Below are 23,499 nucleotides of genomic sequence, written 5' to 3' on the forward strand. Positions count from 1 at the left end.
GGATGAAGCTCAGTTGCCTTGAAAGAGCACAAGCTAGAGAGGGTGAGAATTTTTATTATGAACGACGCCTTGCGTTTTTCTCAAGGGGATGAGGAAGCTGAGAGCAGGGTTTCTCAGTCCAATTTGAGGACATACAGTGGCTGGCAGCATTTGAGACCCACAAAGCAAGAACCTATCACTTGTGTCACACAAGTGCGTACTGATTGTGACAATGTGATTCCACAAGAGAGGAGGAGGGAGAGAGCAAGGGAAGAGAAGGGAGGGGAGGGAGTATAGAAGAGACATGGAGAGTGAAAGGAAGTGAGTGGCAATTACAAGGCGACAAACAATGGAGAAGCAAGAAGACTCACCTCAACAACAATGGAGAGAATGGGAGAGCTTATATTTCCCAAAAGGTTGTAATACACAATGAAGACCAAAGTCAACCATTTGTTCTTGTATACAATCCAACCTTTGAATAGAGGGCCAACCCTATTCTCTTGAACCCTCTCTCTCTCTCCTTTTACAAAAGCTCTTGGCCCATTTGGCACCAATGCATGTTTTCACCTATCCTCTCCAACTCTCTTCTACCAGTTGGTTTTGCATCGAGACGGGGCACCCATGGGGTTAATACAAAGCAATTGTAAGATGCAACTCTCAGCAATGCACAATAGACATAGCAACAACCTAACCTGACTCCTTTAGCACCTATGTAGTAGTAATGCATGCCTACTAAACATGAGAAATATCTAGACTACCACATTGACTAACAAGTAGCAGAGAAAAGAAATCACATAACAAGAAAGCTTAAGCAAATGACTAAACAAAAGCGGTGATGCACACAAGAACAACGCAGAGCAAACAAGGCAAGTCTTGTCAAACCATTAGTGACCTAGTTTAGCCAGAATGTACACACAACCAACTGGTAACCATAGATGCAAGTTAAACATATTGCAATAGCAGTAGCGAGTGACACATCAATTAAGCATCTATGCCCAAAATATGCTAGCATTGAGCAATTTAGTGTGACAATAGACTCAAGATGGTCTAGTAACTAGCGATGATGCCACAGAAGAATAACACATAGGAATAGCACAAAGCATAAGTAGCAAGTTCATAAAACTCACACATAGGCACCAAAGGAGAAGGCCATATGGCAACATGCCATGTGGCAAATTGAAAAGAAGATAAGGTGCATCTTGGTAGGTACATGCCGTAGTGCATAAGCCAAACCATAAAAAACTAACATATAGCATCACATGTGGCAAGATAAACTCACCATCAAGAAACATGTGGCAAAGTACCAAATTATGTGTAGCTTCTATGGGGAAACACAAAATAGTTTGATTGAAATCCTCGAAGAGTGGGGAAGGTGGATCTTTGTGTTGCCCAGTGGATCAATTAAGCCATCCTTGGATATAAGCAATGGTATTTGTAGAAGTTGACCTTCACAAGAAGCTCTCTAGGGGCTAATCAAGTCCTAAATGTGTGTAGCTATATGAGAACCTCCTTGATAACCTAGTTAGCCTTGTGATGGTAAGTGAGTGGAACAAAAGGTCAACATATGTTATTATCTCTCAATATTCAAGTGCAAAATGTCAAAATAATTTGGGATTCTTACATGCAAGCAATCTTTTGTCTCATGAACAAGAATGTTTTTCCAAAATCTATTCAAATAAGAATGCAAAAGAAAATGTAATTATGAGTGACAATTCACAAGATTGAAGGGATTGAAAATTTCCACTATTGCATAAAGAATAGTAGATGCTTTTTTTGTTCCAAAAATGTCTCAAAAGCTCTTATAAATTGGTCAAATGATTGAGCAAGATATGGAACTAGTTTTGAACAAGTTTGGTTATACAATCCTTGAATTGTACAAACCAAGAATTATACAATCCACACAAACTTATTCTAGAAGGTGCACAATTCAGAAGAATGTTTAAACTTTCTTCATCTAGAGAGAGCCCTAACAACTTTTCATCAACATCATGATTCTTTCTTAAGCACACTTTGTGACAAGAGGTTTGGACACCTCAATTTTAAAAGCTTGGCAAACAAACATGGTCCAGGCCTTTCAAAGGTACATTTTCAAAATATGAATCATGTTGAATGGGAAAGAAGCATGTTCAACCTATTCTCATTTCTTGGTTATGAGCACTAACATTATCTAGATCATCCATTCTGATGTTTGGGGTTATGCCTCAGAAAAGCCTTTATATTCATTACCGTTCAGTGATGATTACTCAAGAAAAACATGGATCTACTTTCTCATGCAAAAATCAAATGTACTTGATGCATTTATAGAGTTTAAAGATTTGGTGGAAAAGAATATTGGAAAATACATAAATACCCTTTGATGTGACAATGGAGGAGAATACAAATCAAATAAGGTCAATCAATTCTACAAACATCATGGCATCCAAAAACAATTCACTTGTAGATATACTCCTTAGCAAGGTTGTAAAAAGGAAAAATAAAGCAATAAAAAGATCCAATACATGCATAATGGATGAAAAGAAAATTCCCATTCATACTAGGTAGCAGCATATAGAGCTATAGTTTACTTGTCAACTACAATCTTGCAAAATATGCTTGAAGAAGTTTTCACAAGCGTAAAGTCTTTAGCTTCTCATTTGAGTGTATCTGGCTCTCTTGCATATGCATATATTCCAAGTGAAAAATATTCATCTAAAATCCATCAAATGTGTTTTTAGAGGATATAGTGAAGAATCTAAAGCATAAAGATTGTGGATCCAGTGAAAAGAAATCTCATTGTTTTTGAATTAATTATTGATGAGACAATCTCATGCTTTTATCAACCCACAATTGTTTCAATACTAGCTTTATGAATATTGGTCCTTCAAAAAATTACTTTACGGATACAATCAGGAAGTATTCAATCTCCTATGACTAGGTCCTAAGGGACATACGGGCCATTTACGGACAAGAGGGGGGCTAAAAATAGTTATCTAATATAACTTTGATATGTACATTAAAGGAGGGGACTTTTAAATTCAAAATTACAAGATGTATACATACAAAAGAGGGGTCAAAAATAATGCAAAATTTTTTTGTAAATTTTTAAATATAGGGGTTCTTTAAATGTGTGCTTGTGTGCACATATTTAAATTTATGGAATTTTACATAGTGATTGCTACCCTGAGGGACTACACAAAGGAGACACAAAACAAAGATAAGAAAAAATTTGCAAGAACGTGTGGATAATTCAACAACCACATGCATCACACATGATAAGCAAAAAATTGCAAGAACGTGTGGATAATTCAACAACCACAAATCCTAGAATCATCCAATGCACAATTGAGAAGATCATCCACTGAAAAGAAAGAACCACAAAGATGGATATGAAAAAGAAACTTTGCTTTCATGGCCAAAGTCATGGAGATAGGTGATCCTACTCCATTCAAGGAAGCATTGCAAGCTTCTAAATGAAAAAATGAAGATACTTGAAGGTTATTTTGTCAAAGGCATGGCAGTAAGACTTTGCAACTTTTTTGACTCTACGTTTGGCTCTATATTCTCTTGTTTCAGAGCACATGTCTCTATGCACAGTGTGGGTGGTTATGTCTAGTACCGACAAAAATCTCTTTATTGGTTGATACATGCTCCATGTGATTTGAATGGAAGAATTTACAATCATTTTCTTGCAATAGAATTTACACCATTAGAATCTGATCTATCACTTTACATAAAAAAGACAACAAAGTACATTGTTCTTGATGTACTTTATGCTTATGACCTGCTCATCACTAGTTCTAATGGATACCTTATTTCACATGTAAAAGGTCAACCTACATCTGAGTTCGTCGACATGAAGGATATTGGAGAGCAATATTATTTTCTTTACATAAAATCTACAGATATGACAATGGCATCATGCTCACATAGAAAAAATATACTCAAAAACAAGTTTCAATAGATAAGGTTAAGCCACTCCCAACTCCTATGGAAATAAATATAATTCTTTTCACGTGACGATTCTCCTAACACAAATCCTCATGATTTTCGCCAACAAATTACTGAAACCTTTATTTATTTAACAATCTTAAGTCTAGAGATCTCTTATCCAAATCATATGCAAAATCCCCAAAAAATATTCATTTTCAATCAACTAAAAGATTCATCTCCAATCATCTAAAGCGAGGCCTTGGGTACTAAAAAGGTAAATGGAATTAGGGACTAAAATATGATTAACACACAAATTGATCCCACCATTGCACAAGCACAAGAAGATTGGGACAAAAAGGACAAACATGCATATCACTCGATCAAACAACTCATATAAAATTTGGTGAGGCTAGAAAATTGGATGAATGAATTATCGAATCTTGAAATTAAAAGTTTGAAGCCATGGGAAAAGTCACAAGACATATCTAGATAAATTGAGGCATTAAAAATTGATTAATGGAGTCTTTCTCTCCCCTTTCTCTCCATGATAATCTCGATGCCTATGGATACTATGATTACCCATATCTAGTTGGAAGATACAACCCATGAAGCATGGAAGATGAGGATCTATATGAGATGAAAAATGCAGGGACAATGGGTCAAAAAGTGGACAGCAAGCATTCGGCAACTGCTTATCTTCCAAGGAGCAATCCAAGGTTGCTAATGATTCTCACAATTGGAGAATGAATGAATCCAATAGCTTTTAAAGAATTGGACCTATTGTTCCTTAGTACGAAGCTCAAAATCAAACTGTACGATAAAGCAAGAACACTAAAGATTAAGCTTTTGAAATGGACAGACAATTTTTATTTTTGTCTTGCATTGTGTTAATGACCATATTTTTTTGGCCTTGCCGTGCGTGGGTGGTTAGGTTTGTTCTTTGTATGTCTTTGTGTGGGTGGATTTCACTGGCCGTACTAGTCATAGTATTTAGCCATATGTGGAAAAATATCATATTCATTGATGTTCGGGTATCTTCTATAACAGTTGTACCAACCATTCAAGAGCAACACCTTTGTTTCAATCCACAATTCCAAAGATTAAAAAATGAAGAATTAGGCCATGCCACTGGGCACTAACTTAGCAAATAATGCTAGATTAGACCCTTCATCAATAAGTCATCATCAGTTTTGTATTCAAATAGCAAGCCCCATGGTAATCATCTATCAAAGATGTGGGAATGAATGATAAAGGATTCCTTATTTTTTATTCTCTTGAGAGGGGCCTTATTTGGCTTTCTTGACCTTAATTTCTTCACATTAGCTTATTCTACATGTTGTATCATTGTAGTAAGGGTGCTTGCCTACATCTTTAGCCTCTTTCTTTATTTGATGATTAGAAATACGATCTATGAATGACTCATCAAACTCGAGTATACACTCATCATATGTGTGTACCACATGACACTCTCCTCCTCCAACTCTCTTAAAGGCTTATATCAGACTCATGAATAATGGAAAGAAGGCAAGGATCCCTTTTCTTATTTCGCAGCATCGACGGCCTTCAAATCGAATCCTTTCCCATGAGTGCTTCGATTTGGTGCCACATACAAAGCACATATGCTCTCATTAGTAAGAGGATCGTTGAATAAGGGAAGGGGCTCAAGGAGCTCTTTTCTCATTAGCCACAAAATGTAAGAGGTCTACCTTGGACCTTTAGCATGAGCTAAGGGTGCAAGTAGGCAACATGACAGTGTGCCGATGGCAATCAACAAACCTATGAACTAACTATTGACGTTTTTAAACAAGAAGAAGTAAAAAGTAAAAACTCATGATTGTGTCCAACATTATGCTCATTGCCATGAGAATCAGGGTCTTTGCAGACAAAACGGGTGCTCGCCAACCTCATTGCTTAGTGGGTGTATCCCCTTTAAACACAAAAACCAAAACGATATTTGTAGTTGTAGGTGTTTATTGCATTGGTTAGATCTGGCACATCCCTAGTGGTCAAGAGAGGATTGAGTCCCACCATTCCGCTTGCTGGTGAGCACTTGGCCGAGAGGGGGGAGTCTTAGTTGCCCATCAGCTTGGGTGCACCGTAATTTTTGTGGCCAAATGCATTTCCACTACCACCTTCCGCTAGTTGGCGGGCACTTGGGCAAGGGATCTTGGTTGCCCATTCGCTCGGGCACCCCATAATTTTTGTAACCAATACATGTTTGCCAACTAGTGGCCACACAACCCCCCCACCCTTCTGCACAATCTGTAAGATGTTGTACCTAACATGATGGAGGGCCTCTTTGCAAGAGGTGGCCTCTAAAGCTCTATGTTGTTCCCATACAAAGCTTCCAAAACCTCTACTTGCAAACCTCTGGGACAGTAGCAAGCCTCGATAGACTAATTTCTACAAGCGCAAGCAGAAGCTCACCGACGCGTCACCTTGGAGCTCTGCGAGATACTACAAGCAACCTCAAAAATTAGAACTTGATTTAAATATGACGAGATCCTTCATGACAACTCTGACACCTTGCATCGTCGAACGGAGGTGTGGGCCCCCCACTCCCAAGACCCTCCTCGATGGAGGGTAGTGAAGACTATGAGGATGCACTTGGTGAGGCTATGGGGACTCTCCCCTAACCCCCAAACCCGCTCCATAGCCTCTCACTTAAGCCCGAGACCCGCTTGCAAAGGCAAGTTAATTAGCGTGGGTACGTGGACGACCTCTCAGAGTCCATTCCCGCATTGGGCTATGCTAGCGAAGATGATGCATTGGGCTACCCTAGCGAAAATGCTAGGAGTCTTGGCAAATCCAAGCATAGTGATGAAGATGTTCCCACGAGGCTGCCGTAGCATGTCACATGGAAGCAAGACAGCACGTCAGGCATGAATGAATAATGATTTTGGCTGGAACAACAAATGGGAGAGCTGGAGTGAACATTGGCCCGTAATGCTAGGGTGGAGAGAGTTTTTCGAAATTTTCGCTGCCAAGTTTTGGCATCGAAAATCATGAGCTGCTCCTGATAAGAAAAGAGAAGGCATTAGCAGGAGTTGGCATATCTTGGCAAATATGCGAACTAGGGAACTTGCTCTAAAGCCCCTCCACGGCGTATAGATTTGAATTTTGAAACTGGAACAATGGTGAAGGTTCCCATCCATATTGCGTAGTGCAATTTCGAAATTCAACCAGCACCAGCTGATTCGAGTTGAAGCTTAGACAACTACCAATGAGGACCAACGTCAACTTCGAGTTGAAGCAGAGGACAAGGTGACGGACAAGTGATATCAGTCAAGTAGAAGGGCAGGGACGCCCAGGTCAACATGCAAAACCAGTTTGGTCGCTTTAAGAAGAGCTCCTTGAGAGAGCGCGCTCTCTCTCTATATATACTTATGTCTGAGTGTGAGTTCTTCATTTGCAAGGTCGATCTTCACCCTCAACCGCATAAGCATGACTACGAGCTCAAGCACAGGGATAGGGAAGCGAGCAAAGAAAGGAGGAGCTGAAAGTGGGGAGGGGGTCCATGGTGATAGGCAAGGCTCATTTTCTCCGCCCACAAAGATTAGCTAGGCAGTCGAAAGACACCCCATGAAGAGAAAAGAGTAAAGTTAACTATGACAGCATTAAAAAAGATTGCGAATGATCTCTGGCCACATCAAGTGCAAGGGACCAATACACCAGAGTCACAATAGCTCCCACAAGGTTCCTTGAGGGGTTGCAGCTATGACAAGTAGTTCGCTGCCGTAAGAGGAGTGGTCTCATCAGATTTTAGACGACACATCTGAGAGGGCTTGGGAATATAGATTAGGGTACACAAGGTGGCTCTCTGTGCCCACATAGCCGGGCACATCCATCACACAAGATGTATATGCAAAGCTAGTTTCCTTCAAAAGCATGAAGGATATGTCTCATCTATTGCCCACCAGAAACGTATGCACAATTCCACCAACCTCAGTCTAAGCCTGTCCTGGCTTCTTCCATGCTTGTTCTTTCACTCATTGCATCGACGTTCTTCTCATCCTACTGCAAGTAAGCACCAGCATAGATGTTCGACATCAAGACATAAGCGGTAACATCCTTTTCATCCAATGCCACTGCAAGTTCAAAAGCCTGTCCTCCAAGCTCTACATTTCCCCACTTCTGACAAGCACCCAGCACAGTATGCCACACCACAAAGTTAGGTTGAAACGGCATCTTGTCAACCATCTCTACTACCTCATCTAATTGGCCTGCACGGCCAAGGAGATCGACCATGCAGATGTGGTGCTCAATAGTTGGAATGATGCCATAGTCTTTGCTCATGGCCTCAAAGTACATCTTACCCTCCTCCACCAGACCAGCGTGACTGCATACAGTAAGAACGCTAAGGAATGTGACCCCATCTGGCTTTAAACCTTCTTCTCTTATTCTCTCAAACATATGGAAAACGATTTTGCTTTCTCCTAGCTGGGCATAGCCTGTGATTAGTGCAGTCCACGAGACTACATCTCGAATTGGCAGCTTGGCAAGTTCTTCCCATGCTTTTGCAAGAGAGCCACATTTGGCATACATGTCTACTAAGGCCTTGCCAACACGAGAATCTCTTTCCAACTTCTTTAGGGCAATCTCAGCATGTATTTCTTGGCCCTTGTCTATGGCTCCTATGCTGCCACAAGCTTTCAAGCTGCATACAAGAGTGACAACATCCCAAGGGACGCCCTCCAGTCGCATTTGTTCAAAACAGTCCAGTGCTTCCTTACCAAGCCCGTGTTCAGCATACCCTCCAATTAGTGCCGTCCATGAGACTACATCTTGGACTGCAAGCTTGTCAAACACTTCCTGTGCTTTTGCAAGAGTGCCACATTTGGCATACATATCGACCAAAGTGTTGCCAACACGATGATCTCTCTCCAATTCCTGTCTGGCAATGTCAGCATGAATTTGTTTTCCCTTATCTATGGCTCCTATGCTGCCACAAGCTTTCAAGCCACAAACAAAAGTAATAACATCTGGAGAGACACCCTCCCATCGCATTTGTTCAAAACAGCTCAGTGCTTCCTCACCGAACCCATGTTCAGCATATCCTACAATGAGTGCCGTCCATGAGACTACACCACGAACTGGCAGCTCGTTAAGCACTCCCCGTGCTTTTGCAAGCAAGCCACATTTGGCATACATGTCAATTAAGGCATTGCCAACAAAGGGCTCTCTTTCCAGTTCCTGTTTGGCTATCTCAGCATGTATTTTCTGGCCTCTCTCCACATCTTTCAGCCTAGCACAAGCCTTCAGAAGGGCCACAAATGTATACTTGCTAGGATGCACAGAGTCCTCTTGCATTTTCTGATACAGGTTGAGGGCATGCTGTGATTCCTCACATTCAATACAACCCATGATGAGAGAGGTCCAAGAATGCTCATTCCGATCAATCAGCCTGTTAAAGACCAGCTGAGCATTGCACATACTCCCACATTCCACTAACATAGGGATAAGGAAGTTCCCCAGAGATCTATGACATTCCACCCCACTTTTGCACATGTAGGCGTGCAAGCGCTTGGCATATGGTAGATTTTTATTTTTCCTGCACTGCTGCAATATGAATATAAAGTTCTCTACCAAAGGTAGCTGGGGCAAGCGTTCCAAAGAAGTGAAGGCCTCCTCTAAGCTCAGCATCTCCAAGCCACTGCTCTCTCGCACTTCTTGTGCTTCGCGTCACTTTTACTCCAAACCTAAAGCTCCCCTTGTAATTGCTGCCACAGTCTTCCATCAAGCCAATGTCTTCACCGGCCTGGCCACTGGAGGATTTGGCCCCGTGCATTCCCTCATTTTTTGCGCCCATGTCTTCAAGCCCACCTGGAATGTACAAATCGTCTATCCATAGCGACTCCTTAGTGAGCTCACACAAGAGTTGTCAGAAGCCAACATGCCAATTAATTCTACATCTTTTGCAAATCTCACACTCTACTTTGCTCTATCGGTTATCCCGGAGTTCGAACATGCAGCACCTTCTTTCAAAACATCGCTTTCCTAATCCAGCAACGCTCTGTACACGCTAGTCCTAAAATACTATTCACAACGAGGCCGATTGGGTTTTAAGGTCTAAAGTCCTTACGAGTAGCATGACCAGGTCTCAAGGTAAAATGTCATTAATTTCACGTTGAGAGAAAGAGAGAGAGAGAGAGAGAGAAAGATGGGGTTGGAATGAGTAGGTGGGGCGGAAACTTGTTGGGCAAGGCAAGGGGCAAGGAGTGGCATAGCGAGCTCTCACGAAAGACACAAACTTTCAATACCAATGCACCCTCTAACTCCAACATTGCTTTTGCAACTCACCTTTGGGAGCCAAGAGTGCGCCACCACATGGCTCAGCTCAGCTCACTCTCGGAGAGGCTCTCCATGTAGCTTTCTCTCTAGGAAGGTCTCCACTTGGCACGTCCATTGGATGCCACATGGCAACTCTTCCTTTAGAAATAGAATAGAAGAAAGAAGATGAGGTATCACGTCACATATATATGTATATAGATTGATAGACAGATAGGTACACCGTGCATGCACGCACACACACACACATGAATGCACGCATGCATGCACGCACAGACTTATAGAGAGAGTGTGTGCTTTACTCCACACACACATTCTGTTCTTCCTAAGTCCATGTTGGCATAGAGACAACATACTCCCAGATCCATTTTATTACCCGTCCTCGAGTTATGGCTTATTGCAAGCACGTAGTTGGGATGCCATGTGCGTAACCTAGTGGCTGTTGAGCTTGTGGCATGCGAGTGGTTCCTGCTGTAATGCTTTTGTACCATACAATTTATGGTATGTAGTTAGTAAGCTTATCTCCTCTTGAGGAGGGGTAGACGGTTGTGAATTTCAGAGGGGATCTTGTTTCTGAGCCTGCGGACTCGGCCTTTGAATCTTCTTGGGAAGAGGTTTGGCGGGGGTCTCGTTGTTGAGGCTGGTATTTCTTGCTATCTTGCATACATGTTGGATGCGACTACACCCGTATCATTGAGCTTGTAGATAAGTTTGTATGCAAGTTTGATATTTTTGCATTTAGGAGATGTGATGTTTGGCGAGGGTCTCGTTGCTGAGGCTGCGGACTCTTTTGTCTATTCATCTTGAGTTTTGGCATAGCTTCTTGTCCTGCTTGTGAATTAATTACATGCTTTGAGAGTATGGAATGAAAGTGTGTGATACTATTATTGATGCAATCTATTATGTGCCTATGCAAAATCGTGTGAGTGCACGTGCCTAATACGAAATCGATTAGGTCTTCCTAAATGGTGCAAAAATGTGCATATGCCAGTGAGTGTGCGTGTAATAATCTAGTGCAAACTATATGTGCAAAAACATGCATATGCTAGTGAGTGCTCGTGATACAATCTAATCCTAACTAAGGAAGACTTGGTTTCCCAAATCTTCGTTTTTGTCGGGATGGCTTGCGTGTTGAAGTAGTAGCGCTTCAGTCGGCTCCCGTTTATTATTGTGTTGAATTGGACTCCATCCAATGTTTCTAGCAGCATAGCTCCGATGAGATTCATCTTTCTTACTCAGTAGGGTCCTTGACCTAGATACTTCAGTTTTCCTTTGTCTATCAGTTCCCTAGTCATGGAGGACTGATGCTTCCTGTAACTAAGGACGTCCCAATAAGAATTAATAGGATTTTTTGGGAAGATCCAAGATTGTGAATTGAAGGGAAAAGCGGACTCCTGCGACCTTTGTGGACACGCCATTTACTATTCCCAAGGGTTTAGCCCATGAATCATCGGCAAGGCGTATGTTGAAATTAGCCAATGCACCCTTTGCATTGGTGGGAGACCCCATTCTTCGTAGAGCTCCTTTGATAGGACACTTACACCAGGTCCACCATCCACTATGGCTTGGACTTCATTATATGCCTTGTGGATCAAAGGCACAGTAATGTTGCATATGTCATCGCTCTCACCCATTCGCACAGGGATATCTTCGATGTCATTCATAGGTGGAGGGGGATTTGGAGTTCAATCCATCCTTTGAAACTCTTCCAGAGATTGGGACAGTTTCGTAGGAGGATTCCGATGGGAATTGATGCACGGCAACTCAAGATGCTAGAGAGTGCGGCTCCTTCAAGTTGACGTGGCGGTACATTATGTTGTGGAGTCTATTGTTGGAATAGAGGCTCGAGTTAGTATCAATACTCTTTGGGGCCAAGTCATGGATTGGGTCTTGAGCTTGTTTCTCAGCCTCAAATTGAGCTTGTTCCTTTTGTACCCATTGTTGAAGTGCTTGAAAATGAGCCTTCTCCACCTTTGCATTTGGGTATGGAGCTTCTTTTATCTGAGGCTTGGGAGTTGATGTGGATGAACTCAGCTGCTCATTGCTTGGCGAAGGTGGAGGCACTTATGCTTTCTTTTTAAGAAGTCACTTTGGTTGGATTGGAATGTTAGGGTCCTTGGTGGCCTCTTTCTATTGGCATGTAATTACATTTACAGGTTGTGATATTACACTTGCCGGACCCAGACTTTGATGGTCCACCCCAATGATGCTGATTGGGACGTTAGGCTTAACCTCTATTTGTTATGGGACTTTATTTTTCATGGGACAATCCATACAAGCATGTCTTATGCCACAATCTCTACAAAGTGGTTGGAAAGTAGCTAGGCTACCACTATGAGGGTACTCTATGATCAGGTGATTTTTGCCACAACCGTAGTACTTGATGGGTGCTCGATATGTGCTGGGACGTACTTGATTTGCATAAACTGTTATTAGAGCCTCTGCACCTTCTACATAGTACACTGGGTACTCTGTTTCTGTTGGAATGCTGAAAGGAAAGAGTAGAGTGGACACAAAATCAGAATACTTTCATATGGAATGAAGAAGAAAGAGGTCCTTAAGTAGGCACCTCATACAAGGTCACTGACATCACTGATGACCTCAAAGCTCCACAATCATCTCCTCAATCTGCTCCTAGATTCACTCAATCATCCTATGTGGCTTTTCCACCACCTAAATGTGCTTGTGGGCACCTAACTGTGCCTCTAGCACTCACACATAGAAACATAAGGTGTACCTGAGGCATACACCTTGAGATATCCCAACAAAACTTCTCACTATGGTTGTTTTTGCCACAGTGCTTGCATGGATTTACTTTGAAGCAGTCCTTTGATAGGTGATTTGTTTTTCCATAGTGATTGCAAGGAGAATACTTGCCCTTCTGTAATTTCATAACATAAGCAGTGTCATTGCCTTTCCTTAACTCCATATGTCTTTCTTCTTCTTGGAGAGCTGAGATAATGCCTTCAAGGTGTGGATTGGGAATATTCTTCAAAGTGCTTACAATGTGATCAAAACTTTCAGGCATACTCTTAAGTAGTACTGCCATAGCATCATCAGGGGTGATAGGAGAGTTGATAGAAGCTAACTGAGTCATCAGACTCCGCATATAGTTGACATGAGCAGCTAAAGTAGTATCACTTGCCATCTTTAATTCAAAGAAGGAAATTTTAAGTGATAGTTTAGATATGTGAGAGCTTGCACCAAAAATCAAATCTAGCTTCTGCCATGCTTCCGATGGAGACTCCAAGTCAGATATATGATGTATGTAATCATCACCCAAAGCTAAAGCAATTATACCATATGCTTTTTCTTCTCTTGCTGGATCCCTTGCCGGTCGTGTCGGAGCTGAAGATTGTCCAGCATTTGAGGCCGTAGAAGAAGCGGTAGGAGTAGGTTTGACAAGTCCCCATAAGTTCTCCCGCATTAATGAAAATTTTACTTTCATTTGCCATGTATGGAATCCCTTTCCATTGAACTTCTCAAGATTATATAAAGTAGCCATGAGAGGGTCTAACCCAGATATTGGGCAGTGTCTATCTCTCTTACAAGGCAAAAAGAACTGAAATGCTTCCAAAGTATAAGCACTTGATGTAGCAAATAGTAGTGACTAGTTTTCAAACAATGATGCTACTTTTTGCATGCTTCATAGGAGTGAATGAAATAAACACTTTTCAAACACAACCAGGTCTAGCAAGTCAAAACAAAACTGAAGCAACACTTGTAGTGAAGTTATTGAAAACTTCAAAAGACCAGAAATGCTAGAGTAGCATTTTATGTAGCATCCTTTTCAAAAGTATGTCAAAACTGTCAAAACTAGAGAGCTGAACTTGGAGGGCTCATATCACACTCTTCAAAGCAAAAGAAAGAGGGCTTTCTGAGGCAAAAGAAAGCTGGTATACCACAGTAGATCCTCTGGGAAGAAGAGGCGAAAATATGCGTCAGGTCGCCTTCACCTTCATGAACAAAGTCGACTGGTTTTTCTCTGTTTTCTCCTTCAATATGTAGCCATTGCTGCTCAAATTTCAGCACAAGGTAGCTCTAGGTATGGAGAAGCTTGCCCTGGAAGGAATTAGGAAAAGACAGAGCAGGTGCAGAGAACTTGCAGTAGAGGATTTCGACGACTTTTCTGCAATGGCGACGAGCAGCACGCGAATTTCGTCGATTCCTTCCAGCTCAAAGTTCGCCCCAACTAGAGGGATCTCCAGCAGAAAGGACGTGGGAAATGGTTGAGGATTGAAGGAGAACAAGCTCAAGCAAAATTTTTGGAGAAGAGGGAGAGATGGTGAAGAAGAAGAAGAAGAAGAAGATGATGATGATGTGGCAAAAATGGGCTCAAGGGGGATCAAAGGGCTATGATACCATGTTGGAATGCTGAAAGGAAAGAGTAGAGTGGACACAAAATCAGAATACTTTCATATGGAATGAAGAAGAAAGAGGTCCTTAAGTAGGCACCTCATACAAGGTCACTGACATCACTGATGACCTCAAAGCTCCACAATCATCTCCTCAATCTGCTCCTAGATTCACTCAATCATCCTATGTGGCTTTTCCACCACCTAACTGTGCTTGTGGGCACCTAACTGTGCCTCTAGCACTCACACATAGAAACATAAGGTGTGCCTGAGGCATACACCTTGAGATATCCCAACAGTTTCATACTCAAATGATGAGTCTACTTCCTCGGCTTGTGATTGATCTATTAGAACTGCCTGAGGAGCTGGATTTGGTGCTCTTGGATATGGTCGTGGATTCGAATTCCTGAGTAGCTGTGGGACTTATGTCCAAACGGGAACAGGATTTAGCCTCGGAACTAGGGGTGCTTGTGCAAGTGCTGGTTGCATGTACATTGGCGTGGGTGCCGGGGTGCTGCTTGGTATTGTTGAGGTCGAGGCAGGTTGTTGCGCATGTTGAAGATGCAATTGTTTTCATCATGGCTGCCGACGATGCAGATACGGCACCACAACCTTGGCGGTGGATTTGCTTGTGCAGTGATCTTGGCTCTTAGGACCAGGCACTCATTTGCTATATGATTGGCCATGCAGTGTGGACACCAAACATTTTCTCACCATGGATATGTCTGAGTTGGCAGCTAAGACAAGTGAAGTTTTTGTTCCATGGCCTGCATCATGTCTTCTTTCAGCTTCATGGTCATGGCCTCTAGGTGATCTTCATTTGATGTTTTGGCAATGGACTTGGATTTGTCTTTTTTCGAGCGCTTATCTCGTGTACTAGATCTGCCATCATCATTGCTAGTGTTTGAGTCAGTCATGCCATCCTCGATGTCAATGGCTGCCATATGAGGAGCACTGAACGTTTCATAGCTGCTAATCTTTTTCATATTCTTTCGAATTTTCTTTCTTAGTCCTTCAATAGACCATTCCGTGAGGTACTTTGCATCTGGGTGTGGGTCACATTCGGCGATTAATTTTTTTATCTTACTCAGGTATGTGCATATAATTTCTCGCCAGCCTTGTTCGATCTTGCTTAGTTGGAGAGCGGGATCATCTTGTAGCCTCTCCTTTTGAAAGCATCATTTACATTCTGTTTGAAGTAGGTCCCATATGGTGGGCTCTTCCACTAGAAGTTCTAGGTACCATTCAGATGCTTCATCAAGCAGTTCGCCGGCCTTGTTCAATCTTGCTTAGTTGGAGAGCGGGATCATCTTGTAGCCTCTCTGTTTGAAGCGTCGTTTAAGTTCTATTTGAAGTAGGTCCCATGTGGCGCGCTCTTCCACTAGAAGGTCTAGGTACCATTCAGATGCTTCATCAGGCAATTAAGGCCATGGGAAACCAAGCCACCTTGGTTTCATGGGATTGATCTCCACCTACTCTACATGCGGCATCAAAATACTAGAGGAATCAGACTGGATCTCCCCTACCATTATATTTTGGGAAGTTCCAGTTTTCCCAAGGGGCGCTTGCCTTGAGTGTCATTATTTCTTCGATTAAAGAAATTGTCATCCTTTGCATCGAGGTCGATATCCCCATCATTGTCGCGACGGCATCCAACCATGTTGTGGTGTGATAGTGCCTAAGTACCAAGTTGGGGCTCTCATGATACATTTTGTCTTGTTATAATGCAAATTTTTTATTTGTGGGTAGAAGAGAGAGGGGGGTAGAGAGAGAAGGAGATTGAAAGAGAAAGAGGAGACGAGAGAGGGGTAGAGAGAGAGAGGGGGGAATAGAGAGAGAGAGAGAAGAGGGAGGGGGTAGAAGAGAGAGGGGGGTAGAGAGAGAAGGAGAGAAAAGAGAGAGGAGAAGAGAGAGGGGGTAGAGAGAGAGAGGAAGAAGAGGGAGGGGGAGGGAAAGAGAGAGAAGGGGGGAAGAGAGAGGGAGAGAGAGAGGAGAGGAAGAGAGTGGTGGTGGAGGGGGAGATGGGGAGGGGGTGGTGGTGGTGGTGGTGGAGGGGGAGATGGAGGAGGGGGGTGGAGGATATGGAAGGGGGGGTGTTGGAGGGTGGAGGGGGTGGTGGAGATGGAGGGGGGGAAGGTGGAGATGGGAGGGGGGAGGGAAGGGGGGGGGGAAGGGGTGGTGGAGATGGAGGGGAGGATGGAAGGGGGGGAAAGAATGGAGGCCGGGGGGGGGGGGGGGGGGGGGAAGGGGTGGTGGAGATGGAAGGGGGGGTGAAGGGGGGGGAAGAATGGAGGAGAGGGGGGGGGGGGGGAGGGGTGGTGGAGATCGAGGGGTGAAAGGGGAGGGGGAAGAATGGAGCAGGGGGGGGGGTGGAGATGGAAGGGGGGGGAAGAATGGAGGGAGGGGGGGGGGAAGGGGTGGTGGAGATGGAAGGGCATGGTGGAGATGGAGGGGAGGGTGGGGGAGAGGGGGGCAGGGGAGATGGAGATGGGACAGGGGGAAGTGAAGGGGATGGTGGTGGAGGGGGGAATGGTGGAAGAGATGGTCACCTGAACGCTCTCCAAGTCTATCTCGATGTAACGGGATTGTTGAGGACCAATGGATGGTGGGTGGATGGCTAGTTTATCCTCGCTGCTGCGAGATGGGCTCGAAGTAACTTACCATGTGAGGATGGGAGGATAGTGGTGGTCGATGGAGAGGGAGGAGTGTCATGCATAGGGCTCAGAATGGGGAAGAGGATGAAGGCAAGATGTGAAGGATAAAGAATGAGAGGGTGGAGTGGGTTTTTATAGGAAATGGGTTTAGGTTTAGGGATAAACCCTAAACTCGTCCCGAGCCGTAACTTTTTTTTGTTTGGATCGCTCTTTTGTAAAAAGGTGAAATGATCAAAATTGCAAGCTCTACGTCTTCGTGTCCACTACCTAGTCTAATTGTTTATCATGTGGCTTCTTTTTAAGAAATAAAAAAAATTTCTTAAGATAGTAACCCAAGGTTGATGCTTGGGGTTGATATGTTGGAGGTTCCAAGGTTTAGAAGGAGGTTCAAGGGTTAGAAGGAGGTTCCAAGGTTTAGAGAGAGGCTCTAGAGTTTAGAAGAGGTTCCAGGGTTAGAAGGAGAATCCAAGGTTCAGGGTAGAGTACATGGTGGAGAACTTGTCTCCTCATAGATCATGGAGGTTAAGGGTTGAGGAACAAAGGGTTTAGGGGGAGCATAGGAGTGGGAGAGGAAGAAGGTGTAAGAGCATGGGGAAAAGAAGAGAGAGAAGGGAGGAGGATGAGAGGGAGGAGGAGGAGGAGGAGGAGGAGGGAGGAGGAGAGAGGAGGAGAGGGAGAGGATGGGTTGCAAGGTTGGAGGAGAGGGGAGGAGGAGTTGCAAGATTAGGACATACTTTTTGACGTGGAGTGCAAGGACGCATGGATACTTGAGACAATTGCTTGGAATACCAAAGTAGAACTCAACACAATGCCCCAAAGAGTGTGGGCTTCATTCCATTATGGGGTATTTATACAAGTTGGAGAGCTTCTCTCTCTACATGTAGGAATTGTAAGACATTCTCTCTCTACATCTAGAACTTGCATACAGAAGTTGCATGTAGGAGTTGCATGTAGAACTCACATGTAGGAGTTTCATGTAGAACTCGCATGTAGGAGTTGCATGTAGGAGTTGCATGTAGAACTCGCATGTAGGAGTTGTATGTAGAACTTGCATGTAGAACTTGCATGTAGGAGTTGCATGTAGAACTCGCATGTAGGAGTTGCATGTAGGAATCGTATGTAGAACTTGCATGTAGAACATGCAAGTTGGATTTCTAAGAGGGATTATTTCTAGCCTTATGCAAGTACAAGGCGAAGCTTTGCCGCTACTCTACACACACATTCTATTCTTCCTAAGTCCATGTTGGCACAAAGACAACAAAACCCAACAAAAGAACCCTAAAAATCATGTAGGTGAACCCTATGCTTCTCATCTTTTCTTTCTTTCTTGGCAAAATAGATGGTAGTACAATAAGATACCTTATCAAAATGAGAGAGTGAGTATATTATTATCATACATTAGAGTGGGGGGATGTGAAGGCAGGGAGAGAGAGAGAGAGAGAGAGAGATGGGGTAGGTGCATGGAGGGAAGTAGGGGGGGACTTCAATGAAGTGAGTGGGTTGGGGGGAAGCTTGATGGGCAAGGCATGAGAGGAGAGAGAACATGGGAGGAGCAAGGCAAGGAGAAAGGAGAGGGTGCCATATGGCACAACCTTCCCTTGCACTCAGGAGGAGCTCTCAAAGAAGATAACAACTTCAAAACTACTCCACATTCTATCTTTGTAGCTCTCTCATTGCATGGTCCACCTCTAACATCACTCCATAGCTCACTCTCTAGGAGGCAACAACACACTGCAATGTGGCTCAGCTCAACTCACTCTCTAGGAGGCTCTTTGCTGAGCTCACTCTATGGGAATCTATTCGTGTGGCATGTCTATTGGGTGCCACTACCAACTCTTCCCTAAGAAATAGAATAGATAGTCTTACCTTGTGCATGCATGTGTGCACTTGCTGAAAGTTTTCCTAAATCCACCTCTTAGCTTTCCTATAATTCATTGTTTTATGTCAGATTATGTGCCTAATGTGTTTCATATCTTGAGTGCCGCCAGATTGCAACACCATCAATTTTTGTGTGATTTTGACTAAATAAATATATAAAGTTTATGAAATTAACTGAATTAAGCATGTCTGTATGCATACAAATGTATATGTGCATACACAAACACACACAATTATGTTCCTAATGTGTTTCATATCTTGAGTGCCACTAGATTGCAACACAGTCAATCTTCGTGTGATTTTGACTAAATAAATATATAAAGTTTATGAAATTAACTAAATTAAGCATGTGTGTATGCATTCAAATGTATATGTGCATACACAAACACACACCCACACCTCTACACATGCATATGTATACAATATATTTGACTGACAATATTTCACTATAGAAGGGGAGAGAGAGAGAGAGAGAGAAAAGGGAGGTGTGCTAGGGACATGAATGGAGTGAGTATCTGGGGGGAAAGCTTGTTGGACAAAGCATGCAAGGAGAGAGAACATAGGAGGAGCAAGCAAGCGGCAATGAGAGGGTGCCACATGGCACAACCTTTCCTTGCACTCAAGAGGATCTCTCATAGAAGGCACCAACCTTCAAAACCACTCCACGCTCTAGCTCTCCAACTCTCTGGCTATATGCTCTACCTTCAATTGACATCACTCTACAGCTCACTCTCTGAGAGGCCACAGTGCACTGCCATGTGGCTTAGCTTATCTGACTCTCTAGGAGATAATCTACCAACTCACTCTTTGGGAAGTTGTTTGTGTTGCACATCCATTGGGTGCCACCTGCCAACTCTTCCTTAAGTAATAAAATAGATAGAATAATGTATTAAAGAAATATATGATCTCAAAGATATCTTCATAGGGGCATCCTAGATTAAATAAAATTTTCATCTTATAAAAAGGTTTGGAGGGGTGTCCTAGTCCTCCAACTCTAGCCTCCTCCTCCCATCTCTAACTCATCTTCCTATTTGCTAGACCAAACTACATTACAACAAATTATCAAGGTGAGTCTTCTTCTACTCTCCTCTTGTGTAGATGTTTCAACCTCCCTTCTCTGACTCATCTTCCTATTTGCTAGACCAAACTACATTACAAAAAATTATCAAGGTGAGTCTTCTACTACTCTCCTCTTGTGTAGATGTTTCAACCTTTTGGTGGAAGTCCACTTCTTGTTGAGTAGAGGAGATATCATAAAAAAACCTAAAAGTGAGAGAGTGAGGTTTAAAATATGCAAAAGGATTAATGAAAGAGGAAATATAGATGATGGAGAGGTTGAGCTAGGGAGATGATCACACATGGCTCCATGTTGAGCAAGGCACTAAGAGAGGTCACCATTAAGAGAGGCCGCCACACAGGGGACTACCGTTTGATTACCACATGGCATAAAAACTAAGAAAATAGAGCTATATTCCTTCCATTCATTTGATTTACACTATATTCTAAGCTTGTTTGATTTACGCTATATTCTAAGCTTGTTGACCGATTGTCTCATCCTCAAATGTTCCGATCTTTATAAGCAATAGATCAACCCGTACTCTTGTAGCCCATTCTAAATGAGTTTTTCAAGAGCTCCCATAAACCAAAGCACATAGCCTTCATACCATATTTATGTTGAGCAAGCTGCCAATGAAGATCCTGAGCTACCCATGTGCACTGTAAGGATAGGCCTTGGTGAGGCTTCTTGTGATCCATCTAGCATTGGGGGGGGGGACTCCTTCGATCAGACTGATTCACAACCATGGTCAAAACCTAGACTCATCTTGTTTAGCCATTGCGGGGCAGTATGCAGGTCTTTGTTAAGGCCTATCCTTACAGTTTTTCAAGAGCTCCCATAAACCAAAGCACATAGCCTTCATACCATATTTATGTTGAGCAAGCTGCCAATGAAGATCCTGAGCTACCCAGGTGCACTGTAAGGATAGGCCTTGGTGAGGCTTCTTGTGATCCATCTAGCATTGGGGGGGGGGGGGGACTCCTTCGATCAGATTGATTCACAACCATGGTCAAAACCTAGACTCATCTTGTTTAGCCATTGCGGGGTAGTATCCAGGTCTTTGTTAAGGCCTTGACAGGAAAGCATATGACCTTGGAGGTTTCAAGCCTTGATACCCTTGACAATGTCACAACCAAGGTCCAAGAGAAGGGGGCGATTTTGAGACTATGATCTTTCTTCATAAGCAAAGATGACCATAATTTGCTGGATTGGTGTGCTAATAGGAACCAATTTGTTATGCTCAAGTTGCAAATCATAGATTGATCATTGGAGGATAACCCATTATCTCAATTTGGGTCTAAGCGTTCTTGGCCTTCTCAACAAAAGGGCGAAACAAAGTTTATATGCTAGATTGATGCCTAAGTTTCTTATCTTGCATGGGCAAATTCAAGACCTCAAGACTTATCATTTTGATGGATCTTATAACCCAAATAATCTTCCAAGGGAAAATACTATGATCTTTGTAGCATCCACAATGGCCAAGGAGATCGGCTTGATTCTAGGAAAGATTCTCGAGGTTTTTCTAACAAAAAGCTTGAATCCAACCCGGTGGAATGGCTTAAAATATGCCATTTTTGGATTTTGGACATTCAAGCTATATAAAATAAAACATTCAATTGATGTGATTGAGGAAAATCAAGAGGGCTTGGAGATGCTGATTATAGCATCTAGAAGGAATCAATGGTTGGACGCTGGGAATCATAAATCAACTCCTTATAAGGGGGGAACATACGTGTGAGGGTGTAGCGCTAGTGCATATTGCTTTACACGACCGTCATAAAAGACATCTTCGATGAAGTTGTGAAAGTGCACTTGTCCAAGCTATTAACCTATCAGTATGCACTCAAATAGTTCACATGCTACTTCACCACTTATAGAGAAATCTATTTGCAAGCTCTATAAGCATTGTAGCCTCTACATTACTGCCCCTACATCGTTTGTCAACATCCAAATTCAATCGTTTATGGGCACTTTGGCTTGAAAAGCATTTGAGCATACATCGATCTACTCAAATAATTGTCTGTTTACGATTGAGCATGCTCAGGCTATAATTCTTGCAATAACTCCATTTGTGATGAAATGCAATAGTGCAAAGGGAGCTAGCCGCACCTACATGGCACAGCAGAAGAAAGGACCGAAAGACAGCATCTAAGAGACAATGTTGGCTGCATGGGCAAACCATGGGAGAGGGAGGATAGGAAAGAAGAAAGAGAACCACTCAGTGTAGGATGGGGAGGAGCAATGGGGGTGAAAGCTAGGTCAATAAGCTAGGCACCATTTCTGCTCTCTCTCCTCTATGGCATTATTCATCTTATTGAGTCACAATTTTTCCTTCGACTTCAAGATTTGACCCATATTTAAAAGCTAACCATATCTAAGTGATACTACTGTAAAAAACTTCACTCGCAACATAAGGAGCTTGGATAATAATGATAGTCGAGAAGCCACTGTAGTGTTCATCTTCTCTATCACTCGTGTAAATAGCATACTGCAACAACAGGAGTAGAAAGAATTGATTGTGTAATCCTACTCTCCCAAACTGCAAATCCGGCATGGGAGCTAGACACTATGCCCATATGGAGGGGCAAAGGGAGATATGGTGTTTCTTCCTATAGGCGAAGTATTGATTATCAATGGAGCTGAGAACAGTTGTCCTGGGGTGCCAACTCCCTTCAGTAAGAAAACCTATCAAAATCTTGAGTATGACAATATGCCATGAGTAGAAATTATTCAAATTAATATGGTTGTGTTCTACACTAAAAGAGCTTCAAATATGTCTTTACACCTTGAAATTTGGCTAACACATGAAAAAGTTACATTAATTTGAAAGGAGAAGGGTTTTCATATTTTAGTGTATTTGTTGTTTTACCCCCCCTCATCAAAAGACCCCCCCCCCCCTCGGGCCTCACATATTATGAAAAATATGTACAAATCTTAAAATCTTGCATATTTTTTTCAAGCTACATACCTTATATATTGTGGGAGGGGGGCCATGAAATTTTCATATTTTTCCCTTGCATATTTAAAAAAATTTAAGAAAATCCATGCATATTAGCTGAGGTGAGATGTTAGCCCCAAGTTAGGCTAATAGTTATGTGTGGTCACCAAGCGTTGGCCTTGGTTGGAAGCAACAGAGTTGGCCAAGCACCCATTTTGTAGGAGAGGTTCAGTTGATCGTGGTAACACAACCAATTGGAGATAGGAGGTTGGCACATTGAACACACACTCTTTTAGAAGGCGGTTCTTTGGGTAGTTATTTGATTGTAGCAAGCCGAGAAGAGAACAAGAGAGTAGTGTACTAAGTTCTCTTCCTCTGACCTGCGTTGCTAGGATAGGGATTGTTAACTGCAAGCCGAGGCGGCTTGGTTGTATCAAGAGA

General features: G+C 42.7%; 1 protein-coding gene across 1 annotated transcript; it reads right to left on the reverse strand.

Moving 5' to 3' along the window:
* Window positions 1-7,583: 7,583 nt before the first annotated feature.
* Window positions 7,584-9,998, reverse strand: LOC147890963 (pentatricopeptide repeat-containing protein DOT4, chloroplastic-like). The gene has a single exon (XM_087389853.1). It carries the CDS (start codon window positions 9,529-9,531, stop codon window positions 7,903-7,905), a length of 1,629 nt encoding a protein of 542 aa, XP_087245979.1. The 5' UTR covers window positions 9,532-9,998; the 3' UTR covers window positions 7,584-7,902.
* Window positions 9,999-23,499: the final 13,501 nt, after the last annotated feature.

This window comes from Dipteris shenzhenensis, chromosome 18, assembly GCF_047967505.1.
Source record: "Dipteris shenzhenensis isolate YYH24624 ecotype China chromosome 18, Dip_SZ_1.0, whole genome shotgun sequence".
NCBI classification, from domain to species: Eukaryota; Viridiplantae; Streptophyta; class Polypodiopsida; order Gleicheniales; family Dipteridaceae; genus Dipteris; species Dipteris shenzhenensis.